A 27927-nucleotide genomic window follows, 5' to 3' on the forward strand; every position below is an offset into this window, starting at 1 on the left:
GTATTTAATTCGCACTGTCCACAAAATTTGACTGCAAAATTGGCAAAATGGGGGGGGGGGGGTATTTAATTCACACTCTCCATGAAATTTGGATAAAAAGGGTACTTGGGAAAAATTCGGTAATTTTACGTCAATTGAGTGTCATTGATTGATGATTTTGCATGAAAAAAGGGGGGGCAAATTTGATGAAAAATCATTGCAAAGGGGATCTTTGAAAGATTTGGTAACACACATTACCAACTTTTGTGTTAAGTTGGGGGGCCGGGCGTGTGCGTCAATCAGAGCAAGAGAGGGTCATTCTTCTGAAAGTAACAGTAGGCACCTGCTATAAGGCATTGCATAAAGTAGAGGTCTTTTGGTAACAAAGAAAATGTAGAAACAATAAGGTCCTTGAAGATGGACTAGCAGATTATCAGCATCTAGTTGACTGTCATGGTCTCAGTCTCTGATGACCTGAAGTGACCTGATGTCCTGCAGGCATGAGAATTTTCAGGTTTAAGCCTGAATTCAGGCTTTTTTGTCGTCCAAATTTCCGCACTTTCTTTTAATTTCAGCCCGTTTTTGGCCTTTTGAGCCCAATTTCACACACTTTTTCAGGCTTTTTTCAAATACTTCAGGTTTTTTCAAGGATGATCATTCTCATGCCTGGTCCTGGATTAAGAAAAGATTTACCTAAAATCTTCTTGGAGATAACAAAAATACTTTCATTGTGTGTGGATATGAAGCCCTCCAGGCTCAATACCGATTTTCATCTATGTATTTAGAGCATATAATTAAGATAATAGTCAGGGTCACTCACTCTACTCAAGAACAAAACAATCTTGATGATGATGACATATCAGTAGAGTTTAGCAGCAACGATATGAATATGAACTTTGGTGCACTTAAAAGTGCCCCCTGACAAAAAATGAAAGAGAAAAGAGAAGCGCCCCTCTGACAAAAAAGACAAGAAAAGGGGCAAGAGCCCGGTCAAAGTTCACCCCGATCATGGACCAAATTAGAATTTCTTTCTTTGTCATGTTTGGGGCTGTGGGAAAGTTATTTTTTGACAACAAAATACACAACAGACCCAATGCAAATTATAGTCATCCTCATCCATGAAGCCTGACTATTCATTCATTCATTCATTTATTCATTTCCACAATTCACATAAAAATACAAAATACGCACTAAAATATCATAACATCAAAATACCATCAAAGAATCATGGAGGAGATGGCCGAAAGGCCAGTAAGGCCAGAGGTAGCCATCCCCTTTAACATAAAAGTTACCAAACAGAAAACACAACAGCAAAAAATAAAAATTAAAAAAACAAAAAAAACAAACAAGAACCCCAAAAACTACTATAATACATGCATCTGAAAATGCAATCCATACAGAGGGGATGGGAACAGGTGCACCCACAAATTTGCAAGCGATATAAAAAAGACCCCCAAAAAAATAATTTATGAGCATAAATCGGCATAAAAATCTGTTTTTTAATGCTTTTTGGGCAAAAAGTCTACTGGGAAGAAGGTCCACTTTTTACAAACCCCCCCTGCAAAAGGCCCCCCCCCCAAAAAAAATCCTTCGTACAGACCTGTTGTGATCTCTTATTGCATAGAGTCTCTAGATGGTTAAGATACATAATGGATTTTCAGAATCATAGATCATCATTCACCACAAAGACTTCGAAGGTCTTCGATTCACAAACTGGACAAAATGACCTTGAAGATGGACTTGCATATACCCTATCAACAGCTGAGTAGGTCATGCTCTCAGATACCCTTAAATGACCTCCCATCTTGGATTAAGAAAGATTTGCATCATGTTTCTCAGTGATGGTCATTAGCCTTCATCCACTAGTTAATCTGGTGAGCATAGACAAGCTGTTTTACAAGAGCACACCAGGTGGATGTTGCAGATCACCTTTTATTTCATCTTTTGTCCAAGAGAAGATATAATTTGCAAATTATACTTTAGATAGTAATGTCTTAGACCAGGAAAGTTCTTTCTCAACTTTACTGATTCAGTTAGCAACCTGGACAACCGATTATTTTGTTATGCAAGGCTCACTCAGTCATTTAATGAGGCAATACAAACGATCGAATTTTGTGTTGAAATAAGCTAAATTTTGAGTTACACCTTTTCAATGTAAAATTAATTTTCTCGGCCAAATGAAAAGCAATCATTTTCATTTTTTCAGTAAAAATTTTTCAAAATCAATGTGTGAAATCTAAGGCTAATACAAGCATTGTGGATCGATATCCCTGGGTTTAATAGGAATACCACACCACTCTTCGCCATACATACATTCTCCCAGCCACATGTACATCTATACGATATTGACATAACACCAGTGCCTTAGACCGCTCGGCTATCAGGCTTGATGGTGTCATGATGAAAATTTAAAAATATAATCGCAACTTCATTACTTCAACATACCAAGTGACAAGCAAAGACAGAAAACGTACCATATTTTGGAATTCTATTTGTTTAAAAACATTAATGTGTATTAATAGCGCTCAATTGTTGATAAATGCATGTTTTATTTATAAAAATAGTTCAATAAATGAGGCTATACACGCACAATAGTATATCGATTTTGATTCACACGTGCGCTACGAACTCGTCGTATACTAAAAGCATAGATTATCAATGTGGCATGGCCTACCATTTTTCTTGTAGTTTATTTTATACATGTCGATGTTTTCATCAATTATACAATTAATCCACATTAGACCCATAATTTTATTTCAGGAAATAAGATTAGATTACCATAAAAACGAAACAGTAATCATTTGTGGGGTCTAATGTAATATATACATGGAATTTTCAACGTTTTTTCTATCGCCATTTTCGCTCAATTTAAAAAATATTTTGGCGTATATAAAATTGAAATACAATTCTCTGCCTCATAAACGACATCAAATGTGCCAGAATTGGGTATCACAAATCGTTATATATGATGTGCAGTTAATATTCATATTTTCTTTTATACAGAGGATGCTTCAGTTTTGACAGGAAAAATATTTTCTTGAAAACCTTCTCACTCGGTTATTTTAAAACGGTAACCACACTTCCCTAGAAAGTGCAATAAATTAGCATTAAAATTTTTCTTATTCTAACAGCAAGCGTTTCTAAAATGCAGTATGGCGAAATGTGATGTATAGGAATACCGGCATGGCTACAGTAACTACAGTGTTGCCAGAACTTCAATATAGCAAAGAAATTCCCAGGCCTATAGCGCTCCTACTGATCATGTTTAAGCACGATGAGGATCTTTCATCACATGAGTGATTAATTATTTGATTACATCATCACCGTGATCATCGGACCAATGTGTTGAAATTTGCTTCTCCTCAAAACAACTTTGCCCAACAATCTTACATGCAATTGGGCAATATTTTAAACAAAACTTTCATTTACAAAACATAAATATTACACTGTATGTTTTATGATCAAGCAACCTGTTTGGAACACACTTCCAAATAACCTTCGTAATGCCCCAGACTTTTGTTATTTAAACACCAGCTTAAAACCAATCTTTGTAAATTGATTGTTTTTATGTTTGTGTGTAAATTTCGTGCTTTACGCGCTTTGAGTTCCTCATCAGAAGAGATTGTGCCTTATAAGAACCATTCATTATCATTGTTAACTTAAACAGGTTTTTGTTTTAAACAAAAACCTGTTCATCAATTATTTAAAATTACTTGCCTAAAAACAGAATAACTTGGATGTTAATACTTGACGTAGTGTTTTAATTGTCATGAAGGTGACTGGGTATGGTGCCTTTTGTTTGTGTTTGTTTGAAACTGCTTTTGGAAACCCACTGAAAGTCATAGGCCCTAATGAAGCAGCCAAAACAATACCAGGTTAAACATGGAAGTTTATAAAAACCTATTAAATAACCTTAACCCTAACCCTACCCGTGGTTTTTGTGCTATCGGAAGGGAAAGAAGGAACGAAAAAGAGAAGATGAAGAAGAAAGTCACTGGGCACCCCAGGGATTCGAACCTGGGACCCCTCGCATGCCACGCAGAAGATCCCCAGCATGTAGCTACACAGGTGACGTTAGCCCGGCAAACGATTCCCTGGGTATATATGACTTGGTCTGATGGCGTCATCAAGTCCCGTGGAATGCATGCACGCAGAGCATTTTTAATAGTGAGCTTTAGTGAGTCCTAGTTCTGTTAGGGTTAAGAAGGCATATAGGGAAAACATGCATGTAGCTTAACCCTAACCCTACCCGTGGTTTTGTGCTATCGGAAGGGAAAGAAGGAGCGAAAAGGAGAGAAGATGAAGAAAGTCACTTGGCACCCCGGATTCAACCTGGGACCCCTCGCATGCCACGCAGAAGATCCCCAGCATGTAGCTACACAGGTGACGTTGGCCCGACCAACGATTCCCTGGGTATATATGACTTGGTCTGATTAAGTCATCAAGTCCCGTGGAATGCATGCACGCAGAGCGTTTTTAATAGTGAGCTTTAGTGAGTCCTAGTTCTGTTAGGGTTAAGGAAAAAAAACATTTGTGGCAACAATAAGCCTTGCATTGAAAGTCATGGTTAAAGTGTGTTGAGTACCACCCTAAAGTTTCCCTACATACACCCACCTCACACACCTCTGCACCCACCCCACCTCATAGGCCTACATGTACATGATATTACATACTGTTACATAGTAGGTATATAGCATAGCTATACATTTTAGGTATAGCGCTTAATTATGACAAATATGGTTAGGCCTATAGGCCTACATGTCAAATTAAAAACAAACCCGAACACAAGTCTGAAGGGTGTAATGAAAATGGCAACCCGCGATGGGGGGAGGGGGGTAAATCATACAAAATTCACCTGGAGATAGGAGGGACAGAAGATTAAAATCCCTATAATAACAAGCTAATTTTTCTAGGTTTGGACCGTGGATTTTCCCATGGACCTCAAGCGTATGCGTCTCTTATCACGGACTAACCTACATGTAGGTAAACAAACAAACAGACAGACAAAATGGTTTTCATAATCATGGAATCCATATAAATTGAAATTGCAGGCTATCACAGGAGCAAATTTTTAAAATTCACCTCATTTACCAGAACACCCAATTGGGGATTTGGGCTACCAAATCGCTGGTCTTTGTTTTTCAATGGAAAATTGACCTGGATGACAACAATAGAAATATCGACTATTTCTGCTGGTTGCTCTTGAGATAAAAGTACTGAGTTTGATATTTTCAAAAAATAAAAAAAAAAAGGGTAAAATAAAAATGGAAATTGAAAAAAGTCCACTTTTTCAAAATAAGCACCCCAAAAATCCTGCGTGCACGGGCCTGAATACAAATGACTGTATTCCTTATTCCAGAAAAATAACACACTAATGTTTTTGGATTACAAAAGATATTATCCTTTGCAGGTAAATATTTATTTATTGCCTTCAGTTTCCATTGAAAGTTAATCCTAATCCTAATCCTTTACTTAGTTTTAACTGGCAATAAAAGTCCAATTTTAATTTTTGTTCAATATTTGAAAATAAGGACCAAAATCTTGTGTTTTAATGCATTTTTTGTATGTGGTGACAACAAAGCTGAAAGAATTATACAGACTAATTTCAAGTTATGTATTCTATTAATTTTTAGAAAACATATTTTCTAATCTTTTTCATAACCAATTATTTAAAATAACATAAAATATTAAAATTTTGAGCTAACTCAAGATTTTGAATGCTTATCAATATACCAATTTTGCAAGAAATTTGTTGGAAGTTTTTACAACTTTTCCACTAAATTATGGGGCAATTTCAAAAATGTTGGCTACATAGAGATGAAATTGGGCTAGTTTCTGAAAAAAGAATTAAGAAAAATTGGCCTAGAAAAAGGGGCTATTGATATACCAGAAGGCCGAAAATGTTACCCATGTTTTTGGCACATCCCCGTATGGCCATTTGTACTGAGTACCCCCCATGTAACTTTATTATTGGAGTGCTCCCCCATACAAATAAGAACAAACATGCCTCTCTATTGATTCAAATGTTCTCAAATTATAGGTCTGTTGTTACTCCTAAAAGTCCTTGAAATAAAATGATATAAAAGCATGATTACCATGACTGCTAAAGACATTTAATGCAAAGATAGTTAGATCAGACCATTTTTTTTTCAAATTTGCTTATTATGATTGATATTTTAAAGCTTTCAAAATCTTAACTTTACATCAGCTCAATTCCTCCATCGCTTCCACAAATAGAAACATCAAGCTTTTAATTTAGACCTTGAGAAAAAGGAGAGTGGGGAAAAAAAAGTAAAATGAAGAAAAATCAACATCCAATCACTCAAACAAACACATAATATGACAAAAGTGAAGCACGGAAATCATTGAGCCATAGTATGATAGCCTTGACTTTTTCCAAGCGCATAAAAGCTAAATATCCAAAAATAAATAAAGAGCTTGTTGGTAGATGGAAGTTGTTACTTCATTCATTTATCGAGTCGTTGTAGTGGTTGTTCCATTCGGAATCATCAGCATCGTCGTCCTTCAAGTCGCATCCAAGGATAAACGTAATGGCACTGGGCTATTCCTGTTGAAATCCTTACACTCCGCTGTGGAAGACATGACCCTAACTAATTCCCATGCAGGGGGTGTACAGTGGTGTGTCCAAGGGGAGGGGGACTTTGGGTGCTGAAGCACCCCGCACTTTGTTAAAAATCATGTAAAATCAGCTGTTTTTTTGACAATTTTAGCTATTAAGCCCCCTGCATAACTCTGAAAACCCCTCTGAGCCCCCCGCCGGAAAAGATCCTGGACATGCCAGTGGGTGTAGATTTCGAATGGAGTCACCCATTTAGGTAACCCCATTTGAAATTCACACTCCCTGTGTGGAAGATTTAATAAGGTCATGTCTTCCATCATAGACCCTGGAAATAGAGTTCCAGGGTCTGTGCTTTCATCATTCCAGGGGTGTATGTATTTCAACTGGAATAGCCAATAGCATCTTGTCCATTATCTTTCAATTGTCTTGATCATTGTAAGCAAGGCTGAGCATACATAGGCATGGCAAGTTTTTTTAATAACTTTCTCCCGGTTTACATGCTACAGATCAAAAATTACAAATGGTTTTGACAACAATTAAATCTTTCATACCAGATTAATTTTTTTTTGGGGGGGGGAGCATTAAGACCAAAGTGAATTTCAGGAGGGTCAACAAATTTTATGCATAAAATTGACATTAGGGAACATTTTGTAATGTTGGGTTTTTACTGGGGCCATCGGGGGCAGAGTTCTGATGGTAGCATTTGGCTTCTTGTGGTGTCACACATGCAGTGTGTTTCTACTGGGGAAGGGTTCCCTGATATTAATGGGAATTCACTATGGACCACAATGGCCTCATCCCAATGGGCATAGTTCAATAACCTCAATTAAACACCCATAGTGCAAAATTTGACCTCAAGTTGCAGAGTTTTTTACCCAAATTTTGGTCATTCAATGAATGTACAAATGTATTGGGGTTAAAGAACTGTGCCCTGATAGATGAACACATTGTGGATCCTAGTGATTGTTTTGGAGTAATTACTGGTTACATGCTCAGTACCATGTAAAAGCCATGTACAGAGCTTTTTGGTGTGACAAATTTGCAGTGTGCTGTGGAGTGACCAGCTGTAACTCATGAGGTGGGTCATGCTCTGTGATGTGGTGCGATGCCTGGTGTTTTCTGCAGGAGAAACACATCCATGTGATGGTTGTGAAACACATTGATGTGATAGTGGCCTGGTTGAACTGAAAGTTCAGCAAACTGATTGAACTTTATGTTTTAAAAAAAGTATATGAATGTGACCATAAAACAGCTTGTGCAGGTCAAGAAAACAATCTTGGTGGATGCACACTATACACTAGGATCCACAACATGTTCATCTATCAGGGCACAATTCTTTAACCCCAATGCATTTGCACATTCATTGAATAACATTTGAAAATGTGGGTACAAAAACTCACACTCTGCAACTTGAGGTCTAATAGCTTCTAATTTTGCACTATGATTGTTTAATTAAGGTTATTGAACTATGCCTTTGGGATGAGGCTATTGTGGTCCATAGTGATAGGCAGGGCGGGATCTTAACTTTTAAATCACTAGCCAGTCGGGCAAGTTACATGCCCGACAGAAATTTTACAAGCCCAAACTGTTTCCGGAAATGTGAAAAAGAAGATGATAGATGATGTTACTGTTAACCATTGAGATATTAGCCTTGCTCGTGACTTGTTCTTTATTAGGCGCTTCACACTAAATTCTTAGTTTACTGTTAACCGCCCGCGTCCAAAATTGAAAATTGCAAAATATTTAATTATTTTATTTTTATTTTGGATTTTCTCCTTTAAGATAACTTTTAATGACTGTAATAATAATAATATAATGATAACAGCACTTAATATAGCGCTTTTCCAACCTGATCAAAGCACTTTACAAAGATACAAAATATATTCAAAAACATATAATACCTGAAAAAAGGCTTAAAAACAGCAACAATCAGTACAAGTGAGTTTTTAGGTTACTCTTGAAACTATCTACAGTGGGGGAAACTCTGATGTTTAAAGGGATGTTGTTCCACAGTTTGGGTCCCTGTACACTGAAAGACCTATCACCAATTAATCTGTTGCTCCTGGGGACAACTAGACGAGTTGCGTCTAACGCCGAGCGTAAACCCTCTCTGGTTGGGATATAGATCGTCAAACAATCAGACAGGTAGATTGGTGTGACTTGTAGATGTATAAGAGGATTTTGAACTTAATGCGTTTTTTTCGATGGGTAGCCAGTGGAGGGAGTCAAGAAGCTTGCTACTTTCTACTTGCTACTTGCTACTTGCTACTTGCTACTTTCTAACATGAAACATATCAACAATATTAATGATGAATAAACAAACAGCATAACTGCACCTTATACTATGTGTAAAAGTAAGCATATTAATAAAATAATTAAATGCCGACGCCTGTCAAAACAGGTTGATAATTGGTTGTGATAACTAATACTAAATAAAGAAAATAATAGATAATTAATAATTAAAAGTCACCTCGTCCTATTTTTAAAATCTTGAACAGTAAACTCTGAATCAATTGTGAAGGGCCTTAACAGTGGCATAGCTTCCTTTATGACATTAGGGGGGTGGGGTTGGAAAAAAAAGTTTCTTGAAGTATAGTAAATGCAGCACCTTTTGGCGTCAGAATAAGTTTATGGTGCAAATGCGAGCGAAACAAGCAAACATTTTTGCCATATTGAAGCTAAAATTGAGAAGGGGCCCTACATGTATATGGCACAAATGTAGAACAAATTCGCGCAAAGAGCAAAAAATAGGCACTTTTTAGGCTAAAATTGCCAAATAGAGTGACCTATGAGGGTCAAAATTCCACTCGCCAGTTGGGCGTGTACTTTTACAAAGTTCCAGGTGTGTGTAAAAATCCAGCCGTGACTGAACAAAAAAAATGTAGGTGCTGGTTGTGGCAAGGGGGTGCAAACACCTTTCATACGTTGTGTTTTCATAAGGTGTGAAATTTAGACTTTTCCCATAGACACCTGTTGCGTACATGAACTCAACATAGGGAGGGGGGGGGGTGTCAAGGACCAAGTAACTTGACTGATGGGCAAATACATGTCCTCCCTTCCAAGGAGGCACTTGCACTTTGTATAATTTGCCAAGTTTCATCAAAATTCAAACTATAGAGGGCACACTTCTTCTTTAGTGCACAGAGTATTCAATATTCTAACATTTGCCTCATGATGCCTGGTTAAATTGTTGGTTTTGCACATCATATCACATTAGAAAGGCATCAAATGTACAAAGCAAAACTTGCACATGGATTACATTGTAGTATAATAATTTACTGACATGGAAAATTGACTTTTATGACTTTATGTAGAGTTTAAAGGAACATTCTTGTAGGTCGCAACTGATCAAAGGTTGATGGACAAAATGAGATTTAAATTTGGCAATGTGTTCATGCAGTGGCAGTGCCAGGAATTTTTTCGGGAGGGGGGGGCATGGGGAAATGAGAATTTCAGGGGGAGGCAAAATCAGCAAATTTTATGCAAAATTGCTGCAAAAAGTGGAAATTTTTGAAACTTGAGCTGGATTTTTCACATTTTGCATACAAATGTTTATAAATGCTTTCTGTGTAAATTCCTTAATGTACCTTGTGTTGTGACCAGAGAAGGGGCACTGAAATTTTGGTAGGAGCGTGCGGCGTAACATGCGGAGTGCCGAACTTCGAGCACTTAGAACTGATATTTGAGCAAAATAGGGGCTTGATGAGCTGAAATTTCAACATTTTTTGTGGGGGTCTGTGAACTAAAATTGGGCCAAATTAGGGACCGTTCACAACCACTTGTAAGGGGGGGGCCTGATGCAAAAAAAAATTATCGCGAACATTTTTCGGGGCCCCCTTTACAGACCTCAAAATTTCAGGGCCCCCCCTTTTGACATGAAAATTATGTGTCAACCCCATAGAAAAGCATATAAACTTAATTTTTCCAGGAAAATTTGTCATTTTTTCAGGCCCCCCCCCTTAGGAGGGTCAAAATTTTCAGGGCCCCCTTTTTGCATCAGGCCCCCCCCCTTACAAGTGTTTGTGAACGGTCCCTTATAGGCTTTGGAGCTAAAAAAATTCAGAATTTTTCCAAATTTGAGCTACAATTTTCAGAGTTTGAGGCTCAATGAACTGGAGCATGATGCAAATACTGGTCTTAAGGAACTGCCGGAGAGCCTGAAAAGGGGACACTTGACCGCCGCACATACATGTACCACCTTTACATGTGAGTGACCCCCAGGGGTTGTCACCAGTTAGTCAGTCAAATTTGTGGATCTGTTTCATGGATTTCAAAATATATAAATCTAATCCATATTTGCCATTCTTTGCTTTTGTTTCTAATGCAGGATTTGCAGACAGAAATTGAGAGGATATCCCGTACAAATATAGTGGGGTGTACCCCTGGCCGGTTGCTACAGCACAGGGACCAGACTGCAGGCTTTGAATGTGCCAACTTGCAAATGCTAGGTAAGAGATTGTGTTGGAAGGGGGGGGGGAAGAGCATCAGGTAAAGTGTCTACCCCTGCTAGATTACTGCATCAATATGGACCAGACTGCTTGCTACTGGCTAGCTTTGAATGTGCCAACCTGGAAATGTTAGAAGTGATCAAAGGGGGAGGGGGTGCAGTTTTCCTGATTTCAGGATTTGTATTTGTATTTGTATTGATTGTCAGCCTATTTTGGGGATATCGGGAATAAAGATTTTGAGAAATAGCCAATAATAGTATTCTACTTCCTTTGTATTTTATTGCTCTGATCGAGCCACACTAAAATCTCTGGAACTGTAAATCTAACTATGATGGGTGTTTGCAGCAAAATAAAGGTCTGAGCATGGGCTCATGTAATGAAATTGAAAAGTAAATTTTGATATTAATCAACATAGGACTTATTTAGCTTGATAGCATCACATATGCGACTTGCTACCACGAAATCAGCGTAAAGTCGCAAGGTGTTAGTCACTCTAAATGCTCTGGCTACTGCGTTGGTGTTCACTCACCTGTTAAAGTCACTAAGACTAAGTATAAGTATGTCTGTATGTCCTTTGTGAATGGGGGCACAATGGGCCATTCACAAAGGATAATACTACAGGCTTGTACATGTGGTGGCAAACAAGAACATCAACTTAGTCAGACCGAACATCTCGAAACTATCAACTCAACAAAATGAGTATAAAGTCGCTGCAACTTTACAGTGATTTCGTGGTAGCAGGTCACATAGAGCGTGTTTCTACAGAGCCAAATACCGTTTTGGAAATGGTATGGAACCGTTAACCACTCCTGTGGAAACAGCCTCCAACGCCTTTTTGCAATGCCTTTTCAACGCCAACACCAACGGAAACCTCGTTGGAGTAGGTTTTTGCCATTGACGAAGCGGGTAGATTTTCTGTAGAAACAGACCGAAGCGGTAACTTGCCGTTTATTGAGCAAATTCAGGCAAAATGGCTGTTAATCAACAGATAAATTGGACGGCCGACATGAAAAAAACCTTAATAACAACATAACAAGTCCAAACTATTAAGTAAAGCCACACGATTTCTCCGTGATACGGAAAAAAATTCACGAATTCAGGGTTTGCTCACGGAAATTTGTAAATGCCTGTTGATTTGCAAAATATAACAAAGAAAAGTGATTATTTAGCAGTAATCAACCATTAAACAATCCATTAATTCTAGGCCTACGATGCAAGATTCTGGCCATACTACAGTAAAAGGTACAACAAAATCCCAAGACAAATTACACTTTTAAAACATGTTTGTTGGTACGATGCAAATAACTAAAACCAATATTAGGAATGTTAGGGTACAGGGATATCACCAGTGTTTACTCTCTCTGGAAATTGGGTGCGCCAAATGAAACAATTTCTTCCAACATTGGCCCAATTTTGGCCCAGTAATTCCCCAAATTCACTAATTGTAATACAGCATTACAAATTTTTGTGAGACAAAAATAATTTTCACTGGGCCAAAATTGAGACATACGGCCTCTGAGTAAACACTGGATATCACATGACGTCATTCAGCTTAAACGGTATGAACGCGCCAACGGCAAAAACCTGTCTGTGGAAACAGCAGATTAAACCTATGGTTAAACGGTAAGATAACGGCAAGATACCATTATCCATTTAGCGATAACTTAGCGGAGCGCCTGTAGAAACACGCTCATATATTATGTCACTCAATGCTAAACTCAAGGTGAAACAAGTGTAGATAACTTTCATGACAAGAAGTGGTATAGCCAGTGGTAAAATACACTCTTACATTGTACATGTAAATTCATCAAACCGACCTGCAGATCATACACATTTTCTGGCAAAAGCACACTTTCCCCTCTCAGGTGGTCTAGCGTGTGATGCATGTCATTGTTTGAAAAAGATAATTATTTTACCTTTGCAAAATTGTCTCATTTTTCAGTTTTATCAATTACAAAGAAACCAGTAAATACAGGATATCAAGTATGTTTCCATAATTCTCATACTAAAATCCTAATAAAGAAATATTTTTTTGTTTAATTTGTTGACAGTTCTAGATGAGGCGGATCGTATTCTTGATCTTGGCTTTGAGAAGACCATGAATGCCATTGTTGAGAACTTACCACCAGGAAGACAGACTCTGCTCTTTTCAGCTACACAAACCAAGTAAGTAAAGAACAGTAATCCAATACAGAGAGGATAGTTGGTGATATTGTAATGATTGCCCTCGCCTCAGTTTATGGTGTTGCTTGTACCCATCCTCCTTGTCCATGTGGATAGGCTGATCGTATTCTTGACCTTTCCTTTGAGAAGACAATTAATGCCATTGTTGAAAATTTGCCACCAGGAAGTCAGACTTTGCTCTTTACTGCTACACAAACCAAGTAAGTAAATCAGATACTGAAAGGGTAGTTGGTGGATGTTGTAATAATTGCTTAGATTGTAGATGCCCTCATTTCCATTCATGATGTTGCCTTTCTCCTCGTCCATATGGTTTCTGTCATTGACTGCCTGCTACATAGAGAGGGAAAAAAATGGTTGCCACTTCATAAATGATATATACTTTGATCAGCTCGTAATATTAAGCGGGACTCATAACATCATGGATTGATATAGAATGGCATACACACAGCTGGGCGCAGCACCTACGCAAACTTCACTTTGTGTATTGTGTGACTGACAGGGGCATTTGTGAATTTACGTATGCGTATGTTTGGACTTTATTTACTCGCACAAAAACAAAAAACAAATAATTCTCGCCTATTATATTACGAGCTGATCATAGTATAGGCCTATATTTCTCAAACCTATGTATCACCAAATTATATTTCTTTGCTAACATTTATCTCACATATTCATCCGTTGTTGCGTGCATCCATTTGCAGGTCAGTACGTGATTTGGCGCGTTTGAGTCTCAAGGACCCAAAGTATGTTGCAGTCCATCAGCATCATGAATACAGCACACCAGCACAGCTAGAGCAGGTAAGGATGGCAATGGGCTATTCCATTTCAAATCCCCACTACCCTGTGTAAGATTTAGCTCAAGTCTTCCACAGAGGGAGTATGAGTTTTGAATAGAATAGACAATCGTATAACTTCCATTTGAAATACTCACTCCACTGCGCCAGTTGTGGAAGATATAGGTACAGCCATAATACAGGGGGAGTATCGGTTTCAAAATGAATAACCCTACCCAATTACATTTGAAAACATACTCCCTTTGGAATATAATTCCAAAATCTTCCATAGGGGTAGTGTGGATTTCAACTGGAATAGCCCAATGTGCAGTCAGTGTTGCCACATGTTTTTAGTGCCAGGCTTTGACAATTTGGGAGAGTGGAAAGAGCTCCCAAGTAGCCCAAAATTGAATGATACACTTATAAAGTGCCCCAATTTCAAAAATTTAGGTGCATTTTAGCAGCAAACTGCTTAAAATCACCCAATTGGGTGGAAGAATATTTGAATGGAAGTATGGAACTAAACTCTCTGTACTGAGTAGACGGTCAAGATATGGTCATAAAATGCATTGTTAATGCGATTTGAACAACAGAGACCCAGAAATCTGTAAAACTCGGCTAAGCTATGGGAAAATATATCCAACATACTGCCATGTGCCCCTAACAGTTTTACGAATAGCCAATTTAAGTTGCAGCAAGATTTTGGAGATGTTGTTGGTGATCTTCCAGTTGCTCTATTTATCCATCTAAAGAGTGATAGTGATTTTGACATAGTCCTACGGTGCTGTTTGAGTTGGCAGTAATTCTCTGCAACTGTATGTTTGCTAATAGGTTCGCTTAGCTTAGAAGAGAAAGGTTTTCTTCAGCCAGCTTCTAGTTTAAAAAAGCTGATCTTTTGCTCTATAATTAAGGGATCTAAAGCGAGCGTTTATTGCGTTTCGACAGTATTTTTTGTGGGATATGAGAGCACCTCAGACCTATCGAATTGCATTCTGAATATGAAGCATGTTTTTCTGATATCAAATAATTTTCATTTTTTGAAAATCACAATATAATACAAATTTTATGACAAATTATAAAAAATTGATATTTTTCAAATTTTTGATATATAACAGTCCTCTAAGTAAATTATATAAATCTCATGACATTTTCTTAAAGTGTATGTAGCAGGAGGAAAAGCCGACGGTCAATTGAAAATTTTGACCTTTCATATTGAAGATATGGATTTTTTCCCCAAAAGACCTAATTTTTTTGGTGTTTTGGGGAAAAAAAATCCATATCTTCAATACGAAAGGTCAAAATTTTCACTTGAAAGTCGGCTTTTAATCCCACCTACATACACTTTAAGTATAAATCATCAGATTTATAAAGTTTACTTCAAGTACTGTTAAATATCAAAAATATCAATTTTAATGATTCAGAATGACATTCTTCGTATTCAGAATGCAATTCGATATGTCTGATGTGCTCTAATGTCCCAAAATAAATACTGTCCAAATGTTCATACCCCAGCCCTTAAAGACAGAGATAAAAACAATTTATCGCGTCTGATGTCACTGTCAATTACGATCCTTGATTGGTTTACACAGGGTAATCAGCGCGTAAAAGGAAGACCGATCTATCTGGTGCTGATCGGAGAAAAGGAATAGCAGCAAATGGCGAAAAGTTGGTACTTTTACAAGGCAAAAAGCCACTTTTCTAGGCATTGTGGACATGGTGCCTTCACCAAAGAAAGTTTCCCACTATAAAGACCTAACTTTTGAGATGGTTTGCATGTCGAAAGGTGCAAAACCAACAATAAGGTGCCCGGTTATAAATCCGCGTTCAGCAAGTCATCATCACGGCACTTGTAAACAAACCGTGCTGGAGTTTGATTGACAGGTGACGTCAGACGCGATAAATTGTCTTTGTCTTTCATTATAGTTGTCAGAGAAGTTTGCCACTTAAGTGCTGCTGCATACACTATGTAAACACAAAAATGAAGTGCTGATTGCCTGATGAATCATGAAAACGCTATGAAACATTGACACCTAATTTGCAAACCAAGGTGCGTAGCCTGGCATGATCCTGGCTAGAGGACGCGTGCTTATGATCAGCAGAACTTTTCCTGGTAGCAAGTTTGAAGTAACTTTTAATTCCTTGATTACTTTGACATTTTGTTTATTAAACTGATTTTGCAACTGAAAGTTGACTTGCAATATTTCTTGCTATGTTACTTTGGTATTTTGCATAAATATTACATTCATGTTATTAATCAAATCTTAAATTTTTCGTAATTTAATTTTTATTTGATAGAGCTATGTTGTATGCGATCTGGATCAGAAGGCAGATCTGCTGTACTCCTTCATCAGAAATCATCGTGATCAGAAGATATTGGTCTTCATGGCTAGCTGTAAGCAGGTGAGTGCCAAACAATGAAACAGGCTTTGTACTTCTATGTACTGGACACCTTGGTCTGGGGGCGAACATTTTATAAATGAATCTAGAAGAGTAGCAAGGACGGCACTTGTTTTACATTCCAGATGTTAAATATGTCACATGCAAAATTTTTGGCTGTTTTTATTTTAGGGCCGTTTGTCTATAACTGGTCTTTACATGTACATGTAGTTCTATGAGGAGAGTGCTTGTTGAGGGTGCTATAGCCTCGATTTTAGTAACAAAAATGCAATTAAAAAAAAATGAACGATGATATTTTTCTGAAATGAACATGTAGAAATATAATCAAGTAGTTGCCGTACCTGCTTTTCTCCAAAAAAATAAAAAGTCTTCTATCTCAATGATAATGAAACCTAGGTGTGGAATTCACTGTACAACATTGAGTTTGATCTCAAACTTGAGTTATCATCAACACATATAATGCTCCTGGAACACCAACACTAACCATAACATATACCCCATAACTAGCAACAAAATTATAGTGCTCAATGCTCATGGAGCAATGGGTGTTGATGATGACTCAGTTAATCGAGATAGGTCTGTAAAAGTTGGACGCCTTCATGTTGTAAGCTTGAATTTAGACTTGAGCGATGTGCGATAGCGATGTATCTCTTTCTGTTGCTTTTCAAAGGTGATGGGAGAGTGAGCGATTGAACTGGTGGTTGTTGCACTCGCTTACAGATGACAGTCTTTAGCAATTTGTTTAAAGATATCACAGTACATTTAAAGGACAACCACTGATGGCGATAGTAATTGTTATAAATAAATTCATGTCTGAAAGAAAACAGAGCGCTTGTGTACGATTCCCTTTTCTGCAAAATTGATCAAGTATAGATGCAATTAAAGAGTCGCGTAAGGTTAGGGTTTGTTTCAGGGTTAAGTTAGGACTAGTGTTGGGATGGTGGCTATCATTCTCATTCGAAAGTTGCTTGAAAAAACAAAACAAAAAAAGTTTAACAAGGTTGGTTCTATTTATTCATGTAGGTGAAGTACATGTTTGAGACATTCTGCAAGCTAGGAGCCGGTACGACCATCATGGCCCTGTATGGCGCACTACATCAGATGAGGAGGGTGGCTATCTACAATGAGTTTTGTAAGAGAGATTCTGCTGTACTGTTTGCAACTGATATTGCTGCTAGAGGCCTTGGTATGTATTACATCTTATCACCCTCCCCTTTTGACCCACCTACTACACACCCCTACTTCTGCACACAACCATCATGGCCCTGTACGGTGCACTACATCAGATGAGGAGGGTGGCTATCTACAATGAGTTTTGTAAGAGAGATTCTGCTGTACTATTTGCTACTGATATTGCTGCTAGAGGCCTTGGTAGGTATTATATCTTAACACACAAACACACCCCTGTTTGTAAATATGTTCAAACGAGGACCTTGACTTAAGGAGGATCTAACCGAGGACTTACACACCCGGTTTTAACCGACACACCGTGGACCTCACACAAACACACCAGACAACTTACTATCCAACTGAGACCTGTCCTATACCCCTATGGGGACCTATCTTATATGCTATCTTATATGCATATTTGCATCATTTACGTCATCCTGGTCATAGTTTCAAACTGAGGACGTCCTCGTTTGGAGGTGTGTCCTCGTTTTATGGTGTGTATCCATATGAAGGTCCTCGTTTGGAGCCATTGACAAATGCACACCCCAACCTCACACACCCCACACATACCTACACTCACCCCTACTTCTGTACACAACCACCCCTACACTGCACTACATCAGATGAGGAGGGTGGCTATTGACAGTGAGTTTCATAAGAGGGAAGTCTGCTGTAGTGTTTCCTACTGATCTCACCGCTAGAGGCCTTGGTGAGTATTACATCTTGACATCCCCCCTTGTATGAGTTATGACCCCCAAGTGGAGTCTTCAACCGTGGAGTTTCACACACATATTCTAACCGTCCAGTTTTTCACACACACACCCCAACCATCCAGTTTCACACACACATCCGTATACATTTGACTTTCTGTGGAAGTGGTTGTATTACAAAATGGGGAGGGAGGCGTTATCCTCTATACTCCCCTCTATAGCTCAAAGACACTATTTTTGAAGAGCTCCACAGCTACGATAAGGCTCTGCAGCTGGTATGTTTATAATATGCACATCCCCACAGTCTGTATTCAGATGCAAACGCCCCAACGCACCCTTCTGGCACCTCACACACACCCCTACTACTCCCCCACACATCCACCATGACACTGGTGGCTCACTACATCAGATGAGGTGAGTGGCCGGCTATACAATGAGTTTTGTAAGAAAAAATCAGCTGTACTTTTTGGCAGGTGTTACATCTTGACACCTCCAATCTTGTCACTTTGAATACAACACAAGACAGAGTTATATTGTGAGACATTCACACCTCAAGATGTGTAACTTGTGATTTGTAAAAAGGATCAAATTGACTAAAAATACAGGTTTCGGAGTGAAAAATACTTTTTGTTGGTCTTCTGAGTTTGAAAAACTGGATTTCAAAGTTGGCATGTCTGTATGATCATGATGGAATGGCAAACATTTATCTAAATTCATGCCAGGGTGTGTGACCACAGAATAATGGAAGATACAAACATTTTGTTACTATTTCAGATTTCCCAGGCATCAATTGGGTTGTGCAGCTAGACTGTCCCGAAGACACTAACACATACATCCACAGAGCAGGAGAACAGCCAGATACGAGAAAGGGGAGAGGCTTTACTAGTGCTGCTACCGTCAGAGGAAGAAGAGATGGTGAAATCGTTAGAAGATAAGAAGATTCCTATCCAGCAAATCAGGTTCGAATCTGAACTTTTCCTTCGTTAATGTAGGGGTATATTCCACCAAATTGTTAAGAAACATGCATTATAGTGCACACAAAATGGTAACCAAAAGCAGATGAGCACACATGTTGCAAGGCTCTTAATAAGTACATCTATGAAAAGGATGCACTTGTCAGCTCAGAGAAAGTCAATTCAAATCATCCCCAAGTCACATAGTTTAGGAATGTTCTCTTTATTTCTTAACTATGTGACTTAGGGATGATTTGAAGTCACCTCCACTTGAGATGAGTCTGGTATTAATTCCCAGCTATTCTGTAAAAAGAGACACATGTAGCAGACAACAAGTGCATCCTTTTGATATGAATGTACACATAGGTATTGGAGGTGAGTGTGCAGGGTATATTTATTTACATGGGCAGAAATTTATTGGGGAGGGGTCAGGGTTTCTTTTTGTGGAGTGTGGGATAGGTTTTGTTGTGGGATAGAGGGTAGGAATTTTTCTGTGGAGCAAGGTCTTTTTTATATTCTATCCTATCAAAGTATTTGCGAACACTCTTAAGGCCAGAGTAATGGAAGACACATTCGTCCACGCCCGAATTTGAGATTTCTTGATATTTATCAACACTAAGATGTATTCTTTCACTTGAAACTGATAAAATACAACTTACCAATATTTACTCGTATTTTTGCTTGATTTATTTCACTCTTTTCAACTCTAAAAAGTCACATGGCTCAAGACAGCTTAATAAATTGGCGGGAAATAATGAGTCAGAAATGCGCGAATGCGAAATATTGTGATTAAGCGCACGATTCGCGTCGCGTGACATGGCGCAATTCTGAGCGTATGTCCAACGCAGTCAAGGCGCATTCGGTATGTTGTTAACGCCAGCAAATGTGGTGTAAACAAAACAAAAATTTGCAGTCAAAATGCCATTAGATTTTTTAATTATTTTGAATTTTACGCACTGAAAGCAGACATTATAGATTCATTGGTGCAACAAGATGCATATTTAGACCATGCACCAGATACAGCTCTTACAAGCGTGAAAGTCTTACCGTTTTAAAATATAAGGACATTTTGTGCATAATTTTGACATTTTTGTACTAAAACATCGATTTCTCAGAGTTCACTTTTGACAATATTGCACAATTTTTGTGACAAGATAACTCGAAAATATGCAAGCAAAAGTTAACTTTTGCACTATCGCTTAGAGTACATCAAAGTCTAGGGAAGTTTTTCTCATTTTTTCAAAATATTTGTTTTATATAAAAATATACACCATTATGTGCAATTTTTAGCTTAATAGAATGACAAAATTGCTTTTTTCACATGATTTTTTTCAATATTTCGAAAAAAGAGACAAATTTCAAAAAAATAAAAAAACCTTCCCTAAGTTCATGTCTTTTCTTCATGAAAAGCTAACTGCATTTTTTTTTTACTCCAAACAGATATTTTTGTAAGTAGACACAAAAAAAATTGGAGTAAAAAAGTAAATTTTTTGTAATTTTTTCAAAAACTCAAGGTTTTTGAACAAATCTGATGTCACCATGGGATTCCTTGACTCATTTCCTTTCCAAAAATGTATAGTTTTATATACTTTGGACATATAATTCAGAAATAATGATGCTCGAAAAGGTCCATGTTCTCTCCCATTACTCTGGCCTTAAGGGCTGGGGTATGAAACGTTTGGACAGTATTTATTGTGGGACATTCGAGCACATCAGACATATCGATTGCATTCTGAATACGAAGAATGGCCTTCTGATATCAAATAATTTTCATTTTTGAAATTGCATTTAATACACATTTTATGGCAAATCATTAAAATTGATATTTTGATATTTAACAGTACTTGAAGTAAACTTTATAAATCTGATGATTTATACTTGAAGTGTATGTAGGTGGGATGAAAAGCCGACGATCAATTGAAAATTTTGACCTTTCAGATTGAAGATATGGATTTTTTTCCCAAAACACCAAAAGAAATTAGGTCTTTTGGGAAAAAATCCATATTTTCAATATGAAAGGTCAAAATTTTCAATTGACCGTCAGCTTTTCGTCCCTGCTACATACACTTTAAGAATTTATCATTAGATTTATATAATTTACTTTGAGGACTGTTATATATCAAAAATTTGAAAAATATCATATTTTTATAATTTGTCATAAAATTTGTATTATATTGTGATTTTCAAAAAATGAAAATTATTTGATATCAGAAAGACATGCTTCGTATTAAGAATGCAATTGATAGGTCTGAGGTGCTCTCATGTCCCACAAAAATACTGTCGAAACGCAATAAACGCTCATTTTAGATCCCTTAAATCAACCAGACCTACTTTCATACTAAGTTTCCTTATAAAGGTAGATAATTAGGCCAAAAAAAAATATTGTTGTGTTGCCCTCAACCGTCCTACCCTAAATCCTGAAAAATCAGGGTCGCAATTTTTTTTTTTTTTTTTTTTTTTTTTGAATGATGATTTTTACAGATTTGTTCAAAAACTCAATTTTTTCACTTAAAATTAATATTTTATTGTAAGACTAGTCTTTAATTGTTGTCTAACAGGTATCCAGAAGTCAAAATTGACAAATGTCCCCTAATTGAACAAGCATTATTTAATATTTGAGGGATTTTTAAAAACTGAAGGTTTAAAAAAAAAAAAAAAAAAAAAATAATAATAATCCGAATTGGCCGTCCTACCCAAATTTCCCATTTTTCCACTTGAGGGCAACACAACAATATTTTTTTTTTGCCTTATAAAGCACAAGTCATGTTTATCTATAAGTATAGTATGAATGTAGGAGTACATGATATTTAAGTTTATATTTAAGTATACTTCAATCTTGTTAAAATTGAGGGCCTCCTCTTTATAATGCATTTACTTTTGTATCCAGGGTGAATCCTAATAAGAAGATGACAATTCAGAGGAAACTTGAATCGTATTGTGCAGAGAATTTGGAGCTGAAGCAGACTGCCCAGAGATGCTTTATTGCCTATATCAAGTCTGTGTATCTCATGAAGAATAAGAAGGTGTTTGATGTGCAGCAATTGGACTTGGATAAGTTTGCACTGTAAGTATTGGGGCTATTCTAGGGTTGTGACCAGCCTAAATTTAGTGCCGGGTAATTTACTTCCAAGGAAACACCCGTCTGGGACATGAGTTAGTTGCTACTTATTGACGAAACTGCGATACAACAATGGCTGCTGCTACAGATTGAGTGAATGTTACGACGGCGGTGTATGTGGCTGCAAATTGCAGTTTTATATGCATGTGGACGTGATTTTGGACTAGATTTGTGATATTTACTAAATTCTATACATCATACAATATTTGCTCAATTTGGTGCCGGTCGGAAGGAAGCTTATGGAAGCTTTTGATTGAGTGCCGGCCAGCAACTGCTAATGGCGGGTACTGCCACCTGGCGCCTACCGACGTATAGTCACAACCCGTTCTTGTTCAAAAATGTGATATTAATCTCCTGCACAGGAGGTGTAGATTTCAAATTGAGCACCCATTCTTCAGGTAACCCCATTTAAAATTCACACTCCCTGTGTTGAAGATGAAGGCCATGTCTACCATGGGGATGTATGAAACCAGGAGAGATTTTTCTTGTCGATGCCATTCGTGAGTGAGAATAAAAATTAGTGTGCAGATAATGTTGAGACATGTTTTTATTATATACGAGTGGATATTCATACCTAGTGGTAGATAAAATATGTTTTCATTAGTCCGACTAGCGTCTTCAACAGATGGTGATGCTGTGTTGATATCTTGTCTACAATCGGGATATCTCTCACTGATGACGCTCATATGATTGACAGAATGACGCATAGGATGTTACGATGTAGCGCCCCCAACCGAATCGACCCTGCTTGAAAAGTCTATCCGTCCGTAAAATGGGTTGTCCAATCCCTTATCAAGAAATAAATGTCTTTTTTTTTCATGTTGCAGGTCATTAGGTTTGGCAGTACCCCCAAGAGTAAGATTCCTACAGAGAGAGGAGAAGAGAAAACAACTGAAAAAACAGCAACAACAAGAAAAATCTAAATCAAAAAATGAATCAAGAACTAGCAATAATAACAAAGAAGTAGATGATACTAGCTCCAAAATCAAAGTTCAAGAAGTCAATCCTACTAAAGCAGGTTCTTCCTCCAGCGAAGAAGAAGAAAGCGGAAGTAGTTCATCAGGTAGTGGTGATGAAGAAAGTGGTGATGAAGAAGATGGTGATTCGGAAGACGACGTGTCGGGATTTAAAGAAAGCATGTTGAAAGCTTTGAAGGAGGACTCATCAGAGAAACCACAAGCTAGAACTAGTACCGGTAAAGATAGCAAGCAGGTATCAAAAGCTAGAACTAATGTGAAAGAGATTGGTGAGGACGAGAGTGAGAATTCCGATTTGGGAGAGTCATCTGATAGTGATGATGATGATGATGATGATGATAGTGATGAGGAGGAGGAGAACGAGCATTCAGATGGTGGCGTTGAGAAGACAGGTGGACGGCTAGCAGGTTTCCATGGTAACAGCGATGGAGAAGGGGATGATGATGGTGACTTGTTCACCGTTAAGACAGATGTGTTTGGCTTGAAGGATAAGAGCAAGGTTAGTCTGTAATATTTTTAAATTTGTAATTTTTTAGGAAGTTTTGATTTGAAGCAAGGCTTGATTTTGGAGGTGCAATGCAGAGATATGATTAAATGTAAATGGGGGGGGGGGGTTCTATTTAATGATATTAACGTATGAACATAAATTAATCAAAATGATTTGGTAATGGATACTGTCAGAACCCTCATTCTCTCGCATCTTGATTACTGTAATATTTTGCTCAATGAAATAATACAGAAAGATCTCTCCAGACTACAGAAATTACAGAACAAATGTGCCAAGCTGATATATCGTAAGCCCAAGTCTGATCATAAGCCCACTCTTAAGGGGGTACTACCCCCCTGCCCAATTTTGTGCCTATTTTTGCATTTTTCTCAAAAATTATAGGGCATTGGTGACAAGTAAGATATGTATAATTCTTTGCATCCGAAATCAACAATGCTTGAAACAAGCAGCTGTTTGAAGCAGGCAGATAGTGTGTAACTGTGTGTCACAAAGTTTTTGGATTCAAAATGCAATGTCACAATGCATCTCAGGGGTTGCAATGGCTGTTGAATGGGTAGGGGACAGGCCGGTTCCCTTTGAATCAGCCATCTGTGTTTACGTATTAACAAAAATGAACATACTTGAAAAGCTCTGATGTCAAATATGGTTTATACAAAAGCTGCCTTGTATATTTACAAATATTGTTATTTTATATAATGAGATATCTTTGTAATTGCTAATGAGGGAGGTGTGCTTTTAAAAGTTCATGTTCGGTCAAAGTAAGAACACTAAAAGATAAATACAGTATACGTATCAATAAAATTATTGAAAAAAAATTTGCGCAAGGCAACACATGTTGTATATTGTGTTTCACTTCACTTAGCTCTACTGCCTTTCTTTCTGTCCCTTTGATTGGTTAGTTACATGATAAAATTATCTGAGTAACCAATCAAAATTGAGCTTTTAGATCATTTAAGCTTAACCCCAGTTATCCCTACTAGCCATTTTTACCTTGTCTCTGATTGGCTCAATGTGTGATAAAAGTCTCTCGGTAACCAATCAAATATAGTTGATAGGGGTTATTATTATTATGATGCAGGCAATCATAGATTCTGATGAAGAGTTCCTCCAAGTGGACAGAAGAGTCAGGCAGAAGAAAGAACAGGAAGAAAGCAAGAAATCAGCCAACAAGGTCAGACAGGCCAAGAAACTACACAAGAAGAAACTGGCTGTGAACACCAAGATGGTGTTTGATGAAGAAGGAGAGGTATGTGAAAGAAGGAAAATTGACAAAAAATGAATAACAATAAATTAACAAGTGCATAATCAAATAAATGTGTAAACAAGCAAATAAACAAATAAAGTAAGCCACATTTGTCAAGAGAAGATGAGAAAAGAGGAGATCGCTCGAACATATAATCTGTATTTTCTTTGTTTGGGGTGATCACTTGAATCTTCCTTAACGGCAACCTTTGACCGATTCAGTAGTTCCCTTTGTGGAGACAATTCCAAATAAGCTTTGTCTGGCAATCAAATCATGCCTTTTCCCTTCATTCTTTTAAAACTAACCTGGGTGATCATGATTTTTAAACAAGTAAAACAGCAATATACATTGCAACTCCCATCAAAAAATCAAGATTATGAAAAGTCAAGCATTAAATAACTTTTATTGATAATTTTCTAATAATTTTCTAAGGTCAAAGGAAAAGAACGTTAAGTGATAGCCACTTGAATATTTATGGCAGTTTGGATTCCAGTTGTATGGATTTCAACTAGAATATAATAACAATATAATAATAGTCCATTGTGACTGTGAGTTTGGCATAGTGTACTAAAAAGTGCACTATAATTCTTTTGCATTAAATTAACAGGCTGTGCAGCAGTGGCCACCTCGTCAGAAAACGGTGACGAAAACAGAAGAGGATGAATATGAAGGGGGTATTGATATCGAAAGAGCTAAGGAATTTATGACTGAAGAAGACAGACATGACAAGGCTGCATTCAGACAGCGGGTCAGGGAGAAACACAAGGTATAAAAGGGATGGGAAAGGAGGGATGGGAGAGGGTGGGGAGTATGCAGGTGAAGGAGAAGGATGGATAGGAGTAGAGGAAAACCATTTATGAGTGAAGAAGATAGACATGACAAGGCTGCTTTCAGACAGCGGGTCAGGGAGAAACACAAGGTATAAAGGGGATGGGAAAGGAGGGATGAGAGAGGGTAGAAAGGAGACGGTGGGTGATGGAGAAGGATGGACGGGAGTAGAGAAAATAAATGAATTTATGAGTGAAGAAGATAGACATGACAAGGCTGCTTTCAGACAGCGGGTCAGGGAGAAACACAAGGTATAAAGGGGATGGGAAAGGAGGGATGAGAGAGGGTAGAAAGGAGACGGTGGGTGATAGAGAAGGATGGACGGGAGTAGAGAAAATAAATGAATTTATGAGTGAAGAAGATAGACATGACAAGGCTGCGTTCAGACAGCGGGTCAGGGAGAAACACGAAGGTATAAAGGGGAGGAATGGATGGATGGGAGAGGGTAAAAAGGAGACAGTGGGTGAAGGAGAAGGATGGATGGGAAAAAAGAGAAGCCCAATGAATTTATGAGTGAAGAAGATATATGTGCAGAACTGCATTTAAAGTGTCAGAGAGAAATACAGGGTATATAGGGGAGGGAAAAGGATGGTGTAGTACAAATGATATACGTAGGGTCATAGGTGTAGGGGAAGGATGGAGGGAAAAAGAGAAGTGAAAGGAATTTATGAAGGAAAAAGAGTATTTTTGTGATTTTAGTGTGGAGAGGTGGGTGGAGAGAGAAGAGAAAACCAAGAAATTTGAGACTATTGACCATTTGCACAGATCCGCCATCTTTCTACAAAAACAAGGTTCTCCCTACAAACACATGAGCAAAAACTGTGTATTTTTTGTATGAACAGTCAAAAATGTGTTTGTCCTGTTTTTTCGAATCAAGGTAAAAAATAACAGTGCTCCTGTAAAAAAAACAGGATTTCCACAATATCTCCATTGATGATCGTCACAATTTCATGGTAGCCCGCATGTTTAGAATTTACCTCCTGCTCCTGTATCGGCGATGATTTTTGGGACAATTTATGAATGCACTACATGCAAAATTGAACATGGAAACTCCACAGAAACCAAATAAACACTTGATGACTTAAGAGATATATAAAGTTTCGGAATCACATAATGGGAATAACTTCGCATTTTGTAAAGTGTGCTGATCGGATATTAAAATCATGGCTGGAATTGTCCTGGGTTCTGATTTTCAAATGTTTGCAGGTATGTTATATATATTAGCCTATATATTATCATTATTAGTAAAGTTATCCTATCTGAGTATATTATATCTATTGATTTCCATCCACAGGCTCAGAGACTGAAGGAGAAGGAGGAAAGGAGAAAAGGAAGGAGCAGGAAAGAGGAGGGGGAGGTAAGACAAACGTTGGCAAATTAGTGGTATCCCATAATGCATTTCATTTGCAGGGGTGTGAGAGACCTCAGACAAAAATAGTGGAGAATTACTATAAAAGCTGAAAAACAGCGTAAAATCAGGGTAAAAATGCCAAATATGGGCTGAAAATAAAAGAAAACACATAAATTTTGGCAATAAAAGAGCTGAAATCGGCTTAAAAGCTGAACTCTCACACCCCAGCATTTGGTTGAAAACATACTAGGGAAGGTATGACTTAGCAGGGAGTAGCGTGATTAGCGGGAGCATCCAGCAAAGCAAGCAAGTGCATAGAAGCTGACAAGTTGAACTTGGACTATGAGGTTCATATGCAAATGTTGACCAATTGAAAAAAAATTGCAGCCTGGAGGCCATTACTCACACTTATTTATGTTACTCTTATATAGGCTGACCCTGGCATGACTTTGAATTTCCTTGGTGATGAAGGTGCTTTTGACCCAGATACATTGCCAGATCCAACGAGTTGGGAGGAGGATGAGGAGGATAAGGATGTTGCTGGGGCCAAGATGAGCGATACAGATGATAGGGAGGAGGAGAGTGGAACTGGAAGTGAGGAGGAGGAGGAGCAAGTGGAAAAGAAATCAAGGTAAGTTTACTGTAACGGTTCCTGGTGATTAAGATAAAAAAAAAAAAAAAAAAAAAAAAGCGCAGTGATTTATAGTG

General features: G+C 37.8%; 1 protein-coding gene across 1 annotated transcript in view; it reads left to right on the plus strand.

Moving 5' to 3' along the window:
* Window positions 1-27927, plus strand: part of LOC140157364 (probable ATP-dependent RNA helicase DDX10) — an 80917-nt gene that overhangs the window by 47226 nt on the left and 5764 nt on the right. The window contains 13 exon segments of the mRNA XM_072180533.1: window positions 10887-11007; window positions 13059-13173; window positions 13893-13989; window positions 16260-16364; window positions 17385-17547; window positions 19016-19088; window positions 19090-19200; window positions 22082-22258; window positions 23140-23788; window positions 24876-25043; window positions 25648-25806; window positions 27163-27225; window positions 27651-27850. Of these exon segments, the coding sequence (XP_072036634.1) occupies window positions 10887-11007; window positions 13059-13173; window positions 13893-13989; window positions 16260-16364; window positions 17385-17547; window positions 19016-19088; window positions 19090-19200; window positions 22082-22258; window positions 23140-23788; window positions 24876-25043; window positions 25648-25806; window positions 27163-27225; window positions 27651-27850 (2201 nt within the window).

The sequence above is a fragment of the Amphiura filiformis genome, chromosome 7 (genome assembly GCF_039555335.1).
Source record: "Amphiura filiformis chromosome 7, Afil_fr2py, whole genome shotgun sequence".
Lineage (NCBI taxonomy): Eukaryota > Metazoa > Echinodermata > Ophiuroidea > Amphilepidida > Amphiuridae > Amphiura > Amphiura filiformis.